The 12,151-nt window shown below is 45.0% G+C and overlaps 1 protein-coding gene across 1 annotated transcript; it reads left to right on the top strand.

Annotated features, from left to right (window-relative positions):
* Window positions 1-1,603: 1,603 nt before the first annotated feature.
* LOC120846656 lies at window positions 1,604-11,775 on the top strand (the record flags this gene model as incomplete). The annotated part of the gene is made up of 2 exons (XM_042290208.1): window positions 1,604-2,344; window positions 11,599-11,775. Coding segments are annotated over 2 exons (918 nt in total), but the record flags the coding sequence as incomplete, so codon positions are not given.
* Between the last annotated feature and the right edge of the window lie 376 nt (window positions 11,776-12,151).

The raw sequence follows: 12,151 nt of genomic DNA, 5'->3' as shown, positions 1-12,151 counted from the left end.
ATAAAAGCTATATAATGTATATAAGAACACCTGAGAACCATATAAGAAACATTAAAACTTCTCACAAGTTTCCTAAATGGTTCTTATATGTTCTTATATATCTTGTATGATTCATATGTGTTTATTGGACACATAAATTTCTCAGACAACTTTGATTTTTCAACAGGGGAGTTACCCTAGCAAGTAACTATGTTTCAAAGGTATCAAAGGTGTGGGCTTGGTGGCAGCATCATGAACAAATCGCTGAGATGTTTCTTCTTCGCTCTTCAGGTTGCCCTGTCGTCAGTGCCTGCCGGATGCTGTGACAGTGCAGCCTCGTCGCTGCTCGCGTCTCCTGGTTTTTGTGCTGACTCCGCACAATTTTCGGAATCTACGCATCCTGCTATTGGCTCTCCGTCATCTTACTAGCACCACGTTCAAGTACCAAACTTGAATCATCGTATGGACGGAAGTTCCGTGGCGACACCTACTTCCGCCGCCGAAACTACAAGACCACCGTTCCAAGCATTTCTCTTCAGTGGGCTTGGTGGCAGCATCATGAACAAATCGCTGAGATGTTTCTTCTTCGCTCTTCAGGTAAAGCTGAGTCCTGAGCCTGATTCTCCTAGGTCCGATAACATATTTTTATTGCTGCTACCGGGCCCACTGGGTAGCTTCGTTTGTTCTTCCCTGTTTGCATGGTTTAGAGTTTGTTTTAATATGCTATTGCGTAGCGGCGATGTCGAATCGGACCCCGGCCCGGATACTCAGGTTCTTCTCAAACAGCTCCTTGATGGGCAAGCGCAAATAGCTGCTGATGTAACCTTACTAAAAAACAATCAAGCGACCCTGCAATCTCAGATTGTGGGCATTGAATCACGTTGTGTTGCCATTGAATCTGAGTTATCACGGCTGTCTGGGCTCGACAAAAGGGAACAGTCTCTTGAAGATAAAATCGCCAGGCTCGATCATAGACTTGCCGAATTAGCTGATAAAAATGATGACTTGGAAAATCACTCTAGGAGGAACAATCTGATTATTTATGGTTTACAAGAAGCTGAAAATGAATCGTCAGCGTCACTGCTTCAGGCTGTCACTGAGCTCTTGTCTTCCAAGCTTTCTATTTCCTGCGATGGCATCGAACGTTGCCACCGTCTTGGTTCACGCATAGATGGTAAGATCAGACCCGTAATTTTTAAAGTGATAGACCATAGAGAAAAAATATTAATCCTCAAAAACGCCCCAAGACTTAAGGGCACTCGCGTGTTCATCAACGAAGATTTTTCCCTTCGCGTGCGAAATATTCGCAGTCAGCTATGGCGTGGTACGGCTGATTTTAGACAGAACGGTGCGAAGGTGGTTTTGCGCTACGATTATTCACTTGTCAATAATACTCGCTATACGTGGGATGTGTCTAACAACTGCCTTGTAAGGGTCAATCCCCCTCGCCTTCCGGATAATTCTAATTGACTTCCTCGTGAAAACTCGTTTACTTTATTGAATCTTAATGCCAGGAGCATTCTCCCAAAGTCCACTGAATTTGCTGGTATTGCAACTGCATATTACCCTCATGTGATTTGTGTCACTGAAACGTGGTTGCATGACTCAGTTCTCTCCACCTAACTACATTGTTGTGCGTTGCGATAGGTCATGTGGCAGGGGTGGTGGTGTTGCTCTATTTTTTAGGTCTGATGTTAGTTTTTCTGTTCTTCCTGGCTTACCTATAGCTGAGTCACTCTGGTGTAAAGCTTATATCGATAAATTTATTCTTGTTATTGGGGCAGTTTATAGAGCTCCGGGTACTTCCCCTCAGGTTATTTTTGATATTCACGATTACATTTTAAAGCATAACTTCGGTGGTGGTAAATTCGTTCTGACTGGAGATTTTAACACACCTGACGTAAATTGGAAAACGTTAATAGTTGGTAGTCGTGATAAAATTATATGTGATGCACTTGTTGATACTGCAGTGTCATTCGATTTAGATCAAGTTGTTAGTGAATGTACTAGAGATAACTCAACTCTTGACCTAGTTTTTCTTAGTAACAGCATTGCCAAATCTGGTTATGAGTGCAAAGTAGTTGATGGTATTTCAGACCACAGAGCTGTTGTTGTGACACTCAATTTTCGTGCCTTACACGGAAAACCCGAGATTGTTACTGTTTTAGACTTTAACAGAGCTAATGACGAGTCAATTCTTGACGAACTTAGTTTTGGCTTTGATGATTTCGAGACCTTTAGCCGTGACTATAATGTTGATGTGTTGCTTAGCAAATTTTGCTCATTAGTAAATGATTGTATTAAACGATTTGTACCAGTCAAATATAAGAAGATAAATCAAGCCCAGCCATGGATTACTAGAGAGGTATTGCAATTAACCCGCAGACTAAAAAGAAATCGGAAATTAAAACTTAGTGATAGTCCTTCGGACGTCAAATGGTTTGAAAGCCTAAAAAATAGATTCGTGGAAACAATGACAGCTGCTAAATATACTTATTTCAACGTTACATTGACTAACTTTATGAAGTCAAATCCGGCTAAGTTTTGGAGGTCGATCCTTCCTAAAAATGACATTTTCCGCAGTTTTATTATTGAAGATGAAAGTGTCACTGACCCCGTAGACATTTCGAATGGCTTTAATGCACATTTTCAGTCCGTATTCGCTGAAGATAACGGTTGTGAACCTTCCTTTTCTCTCGAACTCCCGTGTTCGTCGTTAGAAAACATTCCCATCAGTACTTCTGGCGTCCTTCACTTGCTCCTAAACATTGACTGCAAAAAAAGCGCAGGTCCCGATGGTCCTAATTCATTTCTTCGCCGTTACTCTCTTTGGACATCGAGATACTTGGCCTTAATCTTCGAGAAGTCTCTCTCTTCTGGAAGAGTTCCTAAACTTTGGAAATCAGCCAGAGTTGTTCCCATCTTTAAATCTGGAAACAAACAGAGCCTTTTCAGTTACAGACCTATTTCATTGACCTCTACCTGTAGTAAGCTCCTCGAGCATATAGTCTACTCCCATGTTTCCGAATACCTCGAATGCAATTCAATTATCTGCCCTCAGCAACACGGTTTCCGTCGTCATTTTTCAACCATCACGCAACTACTTGAATTCACTCATGATATCGCCACGACTTTAAATAATAAAGGACAGGTTGATGCCATATTCTTAGATTATTCGAAGGCATTCGATAAAGTTTCTCATTCCAAACTACTGTTGAAGTTAAAGGTCATACTTAAAAATCCCCTTTTACTCGACTGGATCACTGATTATTTAAAAGACCAGTCACAGTTTGTTTCGTATGGGAATGCTAATTCATCAGAAGCTACGGTAAGTTCAGGTGTTCCGCAAGGATCCGTATTAGGGCCTCTTTTATTTCTCCTGTATATTAATGATATTGTTGATAACATTCCCGTTAAAGTTCGTCTTTATGCCGATGACTGCGTCCTATATAAAGATATTAATTCGGCTAATGACCAATTGTTACTTAATGAATCCCTCGCACGCTTCTTCAATTGGACCAAGCAAAGGCACATGGAAATAAACTTTGAAAAATCTGTGTTTATCAAATTTACGAATAAGAAATCACCTTTCGTTTTTAGCTATGGCATTGATGAAATAGTACTAAGGGAGTTAAGCGACTTCAAATATTAAGGTATTATTTTTACTTCCAATCTTAAATGGGATAGGCACGTCGACTGTATTTGCTCCCGCGCCCTCAGAAAATTGGGCTATGTTAAACGCACGTTAAAAAATTCGTCTAAAGAGGTAAAATTAACCGCTTTTAAAGCTCTCGTGCGGCCGATTTTGGAGTACGGTTCAGTGGTCTGGGACGTTCATTTAAAAAAGGACATTAATCTCATTAACTCTGTTCAGGCTAAGGCTATCCGATTTATTTCCCATCGATATGATCGAAACTTTTCACCTTCATCCGCTTTGCTAACATTAGGGCTAGAATCTTTATCGTTAAGGTGAACTATCGAGCGATTGAAGTTGTTATATAGAATTGTTAATAATGAAAGTGGCATTGAATGTATGAAGTATATTTCCTTCTCAGATATTTCGCGCACTAGGCGTTACCATCCCTTAAATATTGCACCCTTTCGTTCTCACGTAAACTGTTTGAAAAATTCCTTTTTTCCGCGCACTGTTGAGCCGTGGAATAGTATTGACGGTTCTACGCGTATGCTCCAGTACGACGACTGTGTTATAAAACTCGCGAAAGTTGACTTCCTTTGATGTTTGGTGTTTCTGGCGAATCATTATGTTGTTGAATATGTTCTCGTTTATTGTTCTATCTACTCATGTTTTTAGTTGTGTAATCCACTCCTGCAATGACCTCAACTGAGGTCGCAGTATAAATAAATAAATAAATAAATAAATCAGTGTAAGGCATATGTGACACTACCAATCCTTCCGTTTGCAAGGACGTCCGATCCAAAAAGCCTTGAAAAGCTTGATCTTGAAAACGACTTTAATGAATATTTCTAGCAAAACGAACTGCAAAAACAGGTTTTAAAGAATACAAAAAAAAAAAAAAGAAGAAGAAGAAAAGAATAGAAGACGGGGAAATGTATAAACTAAAAAGTCTCCAAGGTCGAGGGTTCTTGCGAAGAAAGAATACACCACGACGTCTCCTGATCTTCTCCGCTCCTCGGGCCGGCGGTTGCGGCATCAGAACGAACCGCAAAACCGCCGCTATCGCTTTTTTTTTTTCGTCTTCGTTTTCTACACCACGCGAGAGAGCCTGTCGTCTTTTCACTTCCTCGACCAAGAAGAGGCCTGCCTCGCTTTTGTTGAGGCGCGGCAGAGCAACGGCGGCCATGGCACCTTCGCCGCCCGCCGCCAGCTCCACAGGCCGAAGTCGTGTCGTCTACAAGACCGGCTCTCCGTCGGCGAGGATAGCGCGCGCGCGCAACCACGGACGTCGTGTGGCACGCCTCGATCACCGGCGCTGTCTCGCGGAGGCAGGTGTGGGGCCGGCGGCCGAAGGCTGAACCCATACTCCGTCCACCACCAAGCTGATAGCGCAGTATAGAGCTACGCGCCCGCCGGACCAATCAATCGCCTCTCCTTCATCACATGACCCTGCTCCTGCGCGTGGATATGGGGGGTAGCGTGATCACGTGGCGTAAGGTACAACAAGTACGACGGGTTTAACGAGAACGCAGCATCATCTACCGCACTGTCGGCTTAGCGGAGAGAACGGAACATACCTCGGTCGTCCTGGGAAACAAACACGGGAACACGGCAGTCCAGTCCCCTTCAAAGCTGGGAGAAGCCGCACGACGCCCTCGCCAGCGCTCGACGCATTCCGAGAACGCGCTCGATACAATAGCTACGCCGGTGGGAGAACCAATCTACGAATGCAACAAAGGGTTCCGCCATTTCTCTTATTTCTTTTGTATTCTCTCGTTTCTCACATGTACGTGTGCATGTAGACGGGATATTAATTAGTATCGCGACCTTAATGGTGTGGAGCGCACGCACTCGCGAGACGTTATGAGAGCGAACGGTGCCGATCGGTAAATGGGCACGTTAATTGCGCGATTATGTATCTGCTTCGATCGAACGGATAGATTCAGCGAGATATCGGCTAAATGTTCGGTCTGTGAGCGATCACTTCGTGGGAAAATGGGGCATACGTGTGAAATATCGCCGTTGCCTGCGCCGAAAGTGCCACGATTGAAATTATGACCGCAGTATGCGCCACTTCGAGCTGGAGGCGCCAAAGGCTCCTAGACGTTCTCGTGTTTCAAATTGTCCCTGTATGACCTTTCTTTTGAGGCGTGCCCACAGCTAACTATACACCAACTTATGTTTACAAACAAACCGGAGCGCCCATAGCGGACGCCGCCGGCGCCGCGCATGCGCGGTGGATGGTGGGCAAGAAGCTCGCCTTCGCCCATAAACAAACCATTGAATTGCGTTGTTGTCGGCGTCGGTGGGAGTCCCCGTACTCTTTTTCGCGTTGGAATTGTTGATTCTGCGTCCTCCTAACAATGTCTGTCTACTTGAGCGGCTTCAGCAAAACTATCGAGGCAAAACTGCGTGAATAATGTGACGTGCGGCGATTCATTTCACGTGGACGCCGCAGAATGGGCGCTAAAGCCTGACTCCCACGATGAGATTCTGCTCGCTATTTTCAGTCGCGACGTCACTCGGGCTGCAAAAGCGTGGACCGTAGCTGAGATGGTGGCCGTCGATACTGAAAACCGCAAGTAGAATCGGGCATTACAAGTCGGTGATGGCCACTGGTAACAATGATCAACATCTTGTATCTGTTTCCACTTAGCCTACTTATCCCAACCAACCTTCAAACGTGTTTTGAGGCCTGCACTTAGTTCTTATCGCAATTACCGGGTCAACGTTTGGTTTACGGGCCGCTGTCGTTTGAACGAGCTGACGACAAAAAGCAGCCAAGTTTGAAAGAGCAGACGACAGTTCGAACGCATGCGCAATGGAGTACGGGCCAGAAGCACCGCGTCCCGCGTCGACAAACCATTCGAATGTCACATTGAGTCTGTATACTCTTTTTCGCGTTGAAATTGACGATTCTACGTCCTCATCGCAATGTCTTACCACTTTAATCGCCTGAGCGAAATTATCAAGGCTCGTTATGCCGCTAAACTTTCTGTAAATAATTTGACGTGCGGCCATTCATTCGCATTAACGCCGCAGAATGGACGCCAAAACCATGATGAGATTTTTCTAGCTATTTTCGGTCGCAACGTCGCTCGTGCTGCAAAAGTGTAGAAGGTAGCGGCGATGATCGACGTCGATACTGAAAATAAGAAGCGGGAACAGACCAAGCGTAACAAGTCGGTGATGGCCACCGGTACCAATGATCAACATCCTGTATCTACTGTTTACACCGAGCCTACTTAAGTCTTTTGAGGCCTGCAATTACTTCTTATTGCAATCACCGGGTCAAAGTTTGGTCTACGGGCTGCTTTTGTTTGAACGAGCAGACGACAAAAAGCATTCAAGTTTGAAAGAGCAGACGAAAGCTCGAGTGATCAGGCGGCCGTGTGAATGTGGAGACGCACTGAACCCGTGGGTGGTACGGACAACTTGGCGGTTTTCTCTCGTTCATGTTGGAACAAAGCAAATAGATCTGGCGACCACAAAGTGTTGCTCTCGCACGCAATCGTAGTTCGACAGCGTCTGGTTTGCCCTTTTCACGGCTACTATCCACGTTCTCGGACGAACGGAGGGGGCAAAAACACATGAAAACTGATCTTCAAACCTTTCCAGACTCTCTTGGTACAGCCCCCATCGCAGAATTTTGACGAGAAGGCAGGTTTTTTGTCTCGTTTTTTCCAAAGGAACACAGGAATGCATTTTTAATCGCGACGTCACTCGGGCCACAAGAGCGTGGACGGTAGCTTCGGTGCTCGGCGTCGGTACTGAAAATCGCAAGCACAATCAAACCAAGTGAATCAGGAAGTCGGTGATGGCGGCTGGTAACAATGATCAACGTATCCTTGATTTCTATTGCTTACACCGAGCCTACTTACCCCAAACAACCTTCAATTTTAAAAGTATTTTGAGGCCTGCACTTACTTCTCATAGCAATTACCGGATCAACATTTGGTCTACGGGCCGCTGTCGTTTGAACGAGCAGACGACAACGAGCAGACACATTTAAAAGAGCAGACGACACTTCGAACGATTGGACTACGTTCAGACGCACTGAATGTAGTCCGGAAGTGGTCCCGACAACTTGGCGGTTTTCCCGCGTTCATGTTGGAAGAAAACAAAAAAAATTTTACGACCCCAAGTGTCGTGACTCCAGCCCAAAGACCTACCCGCACAAGCAATTCTGGTCCGAAGGCGTCTGGTTTTCCATTTTCACGGCACTTATTCACGTTCGCAGATGAACCGAGCAACAGAAAACATAAAAACTGATCTTCAAACTTTTCCCGACTCTTTTGGTACAGCCCCAGTCGCGGCGTTTTGACGACAAGGCAGGTTTTTCTCACGTTTCTTTCAAGACAACACAGGAATGCACGTCCCGCATGGAGACTTCCGCCTACAGCCCCAGACAGGAAGTGCGCCCGACGCGCCACCACCGCGCCGTGACGTAACAGGGTGGAGTACGTGCGCACAGAAATTTGAATTTGTCGCTAAGCCAGAGCAAAGTCTTTGTGCAGGACAACATACAAACTTCTTGGAAAGATTAGAATGGCAGCCGATGTTCCGAAATCCCAAAATAAGATAGGCCACGTTGAGAATATCGTTTTTCCGGAAGTTTCTGGGCGTACATAACACTTCTGGCTCGAATGCAAATTCAAGTCTCGTCGCTTCCTTCCTCCATAGACCGGCAAGATTAGCGCCTCGAGTGATCTGGAGACATTCGCCAACATTATCTTTCAACCCGTTTACGCCAAATCCACACGACACTTTTTTTATAGAAGATTTTTTTTTTATTTTTATTTGATGAAAACTTTGCTTGCGAACTCTGTTTAGCATTTGTTTTACTTTTATATGGGGCTTGGTTAACAATGGCCACGGGATTTTAAGCGGCCTAAAAGAACACCTTCCTCTCAAAAAAAAAGTTAAAAAAATATATCTTTTTTGTTAGGCGATTTAATAAGTTGTCAGCAGACTATACAATCAATATTCTGCTGCAGAGTCATGTGTATTTTTAATAAAGCTTAAAACACTCAACTGCTCGAAGCTTGATACCGAAACACATCTTGAAAAACATTTTGACGTCCCCCGTTTAAATATTTTTGTCATTATATCGACATCTCAAACATAGAACTTTGGAGCTTAGGAGTCCAAATTGGGGAGCGATCGAAGGTGGCGGTAAAAAAAAAAAAAAATATTATCTTGCTTGCAGGCAGCGTCGCTGTTGGAGACGCATTTTCTGAAAACAAATGTCATGCAGTCGGCTGCTGTTTTTGTGTGCATTGAAGAGATGTGGATTGCAAGAAGACCCTCTCGAAGGACACCAGCTCTAGTCAGAGACAGGATAAAGGCCGACGTACACTTCGCGCTTTCCACTTTTGCCCGCCACCTCCTTTCCTATATCCTCTCCACTGCTTAGCTTGCCCCAACCAGGCTCCCCCTCGCAGCATAGGAAAGGGGAGCGCTAAAAGGATTATCTTCCCTGCAGAAAACCGAGGTTGGTACGTCGGCCTTTAAGGAAAGTTTTCGCAGGAAAGGTAGGCTGGGGGGGAGGGGGAAGCAAAGGGAACGTCGGAGATCAAAGAAGGAAACCTCCTTTTTTACTATACAAAGTTCGTATTGATGTAGGCCTTTAGCGACCATGAGTGTATGTCTGAAATAATAAATAAAAACGTGCTCTCCTGCCGCAATACACGCAGTAGTTGAGGGTAGTACTGCCGGCAGACTCAACTGCTATTTAAGTGACGGAAAAAAGATATGTCAGTTGATCATTTACCGAAGTAGAACAACAGAGAGCTCTAGGCTGATTTTGGAGTAGCCACAACTATTCTAACAACGCGAACCACTTCACAACGGTAGCCACGAGCGAGAGTTCAATGTTCGGTAGAGCCCGCCGATACAGCCCAAAGATGGAGAACGGCAACCTCCCGGTTTGTCGTCTGCTAGCGGAGTCGCGCGCGTGCCCTCTCTCTCGTTTTACCCCGCCGAACCCGCTGAACCTCCCGGATGCGTGGAGAGGGCGCTACGGTCGCACAAAATGGTGCCGCCCAGAGAGCGCTAAATGGAATGGTCTATACGCACTTACATTTGTTACGTGCAGGGAAGGCGGAGGGATATCCAGCTCGCATTTGTTGTAAATTCAAAATTTTAAGTGAGACACGTGCCGAGATGCGAGCTCAGAACATCGCCAACGGGCGTGTCACGTTCGAAAGCGACACACACTGTCAATAAGATATTTCCACTGTCAACTAGGACCGAAACTATCCGTCAAAACGCCTACAACACACAGACGATACCATCAGAAACTAAACAGAACGAAACCACGAAACGGCTACTACTGCTAGGGCTGCTACATTGAAGGAGGACGGGAGGACGTCAAAATAATAAAGCCACTATTTTGACATGTTACGAAAGTGACGTCACAGATGTCGAAATAGTTTTTGAGATATTGTGACGGTAAACGATCAAAATAGTCTCTGCTTTTATTTTTTGTTTTTTTCCCGCCTTTCCGGCTTTTGAAACAGACGACGACGACGACAAACTTTCGTGCACCGTTTTTCGTGCGATTGTTTCGCACTTATATCCCTTCCGCTCGATGTTCTGCACTCGAAGACAGTTCCGAGGTAGCGGCCCCACGTCCGTCGCAACGTTGGTCCGTCGAACACCGCCATCGCGACATCCAGCCCGCGATACGTCGCCATACTGAGAATAACGTGCACATGTAATTCCTGTGATCTCTGTAACATTTGTTTTGTTTTTGCAATCAACGTATTTGCATTTTTTTTTTTTTTGAGGCCACAAAAAATGGGGTCCGTATTCTTTTCTATTTTTAGTATTGAATGTATGTTTTAGGTTACCGGCGACTTTGAATATACCTGGGACGCGGTTTCAACGCCATGTAATCATGGAAACGGGAGTGAGCGCGACTGAAACCGGCCAATTCTCGACCGGCTGTATTCGGGCAAAAAAAAAGAAAACGAATTTCGATCCGCAAATTGCGTTCTGGGTAGCTGGGCTCTTATAAGTCATGTTCAAATAAAAACCTCGGTGATCCTAAACACCCTGTTAGTGTCCCTTTAATGAAGCGACGGTTATTCCGTTATCCGAAGCACGCCGAAAGCTGCAATCGATGTCTACGGGAAGCGCACCAGTGCAGATTTCGAACTATAGTTTACTAGTTCGGTCTGGGGTATTCCGGCACACAACAGAAAAAAAGCATCAGAGTGACCTTAATGCGTTCGATGTAGTTCACCTAGGCAAGAGGTGACAGATGAGACCCCAATTATATTTTTATCCTCCGAATCCATAAGCCGCTGAATCACGCACTGACCCACCGCGTTTGAACTATTACCGAATTTCTAGGTCATTTTGGTCATTGAGAGGACGTACCGTTAGTTGCATAATTTCAACCATTTATCGACTTTCTTTTTCAATATCCAAATGGTATGGTCTGTTTCTTGATGCATCGTTGTATATGATAGTTATTAATGCGAAAATGCGAAAACATTGACTGTACCATGGAGAGCAGCCGGCGTTGGCTGTGACCACGAAAAACAGGCATCTAAATAAGCGGCAGTTAAAATGGCTGCGACGCGTCATATCAGATGCTTCGTCACGGAAGTCGGCGGGGCGCTCAAAGTCAAAGCGAACGCGCCCCAGAAGAAAACACAAAGAAAAGCACAGCAACGCAGATGCATCGTCACGGAAGCCGTGGAGCCGGCGGAGTTCGACGCGCCTGCGCACTGGGGGAGCGTGACGTCACCGCAGGAGCACCGTGTGCGATAGGAAAACGTGGCGCGGTGAATGTAGGAATGCACTGCGTGTAGGAATACTTTCGCACTCCTTCACATGAGCAGTCTTAAATGTCCTCCTGCATTTTTTTTTTTTTTTTGTGTCGGTCACTCATTTCTTTGTTATGTGCAGTTATGTTCGTCATATAGCCTGGCCGCCAGCGATATGAACACCTAAAGTTTATCTTCCCGTAGTCTAAGTACTGGTTTATATTGCTGAGTTTTATGAAGCTCGTGGCTTTTTGTTTGTTTCTGAAGGACAACCGATGGGCTTCCGGGATCACACGTGTGACGAATCAAAAGTGGCTGGCTCAAGTGTGGGCGTACGAGAAGATGGCAGAGGCGAAGCGGAAAGACAGTAAGAAAGAGTGAAATGTAGAGGAAAACAATAGGAAGGGTCAGAAGAATAAAGATATTCGAAGAAGAAACCAACAAAAAGAAACACCAAGAAAATTATAGATACGCAGCCTGTAAGCATTCGTTGACATAAACGGGTCAAGGGGCAGCTGGGAATCTAGGCTAATAAAAAAATGTAGTGACATAGAAACGAGAACACCGTTTCAACAGACACATTTCATTTGCTTCTAACCCGTCTTTGTAACTTTAGTTTTCTGCTATTGCGTCATATCATGTAAGGGTTATGAATCATGTTATATAGTGCTGTCATGAGCATTAAAATTATACTCAAACTACTTTCGAGGTTAACATATTCCCAAGCAGCACAAAACGTCGTGGAAACGTCGATAAA

This window comes from Ixodes scapularis, unplaced genomic scaffold (genome assembly GCF_016920785.2).
Source record: "Ixodes scapularis isolate PalLabHiFi unplaced genomic scaffold, ASM1692078v2 PGA_scaffold1__304_contigs__length_218370807, whole genome shotgun sequence".
NCBI classification, from domain to species: domain Eukaryota; kingdom Metazoa; phylum Arthropoda; class Arachnida; order Ixodida; family Ixodidae; genus Ixodes; species Ixodes scapularis.
Note: the sequence above shows the minus strand (reverse complement) of the source record. Positions and strands in the feature narration are given on the sequence as shown.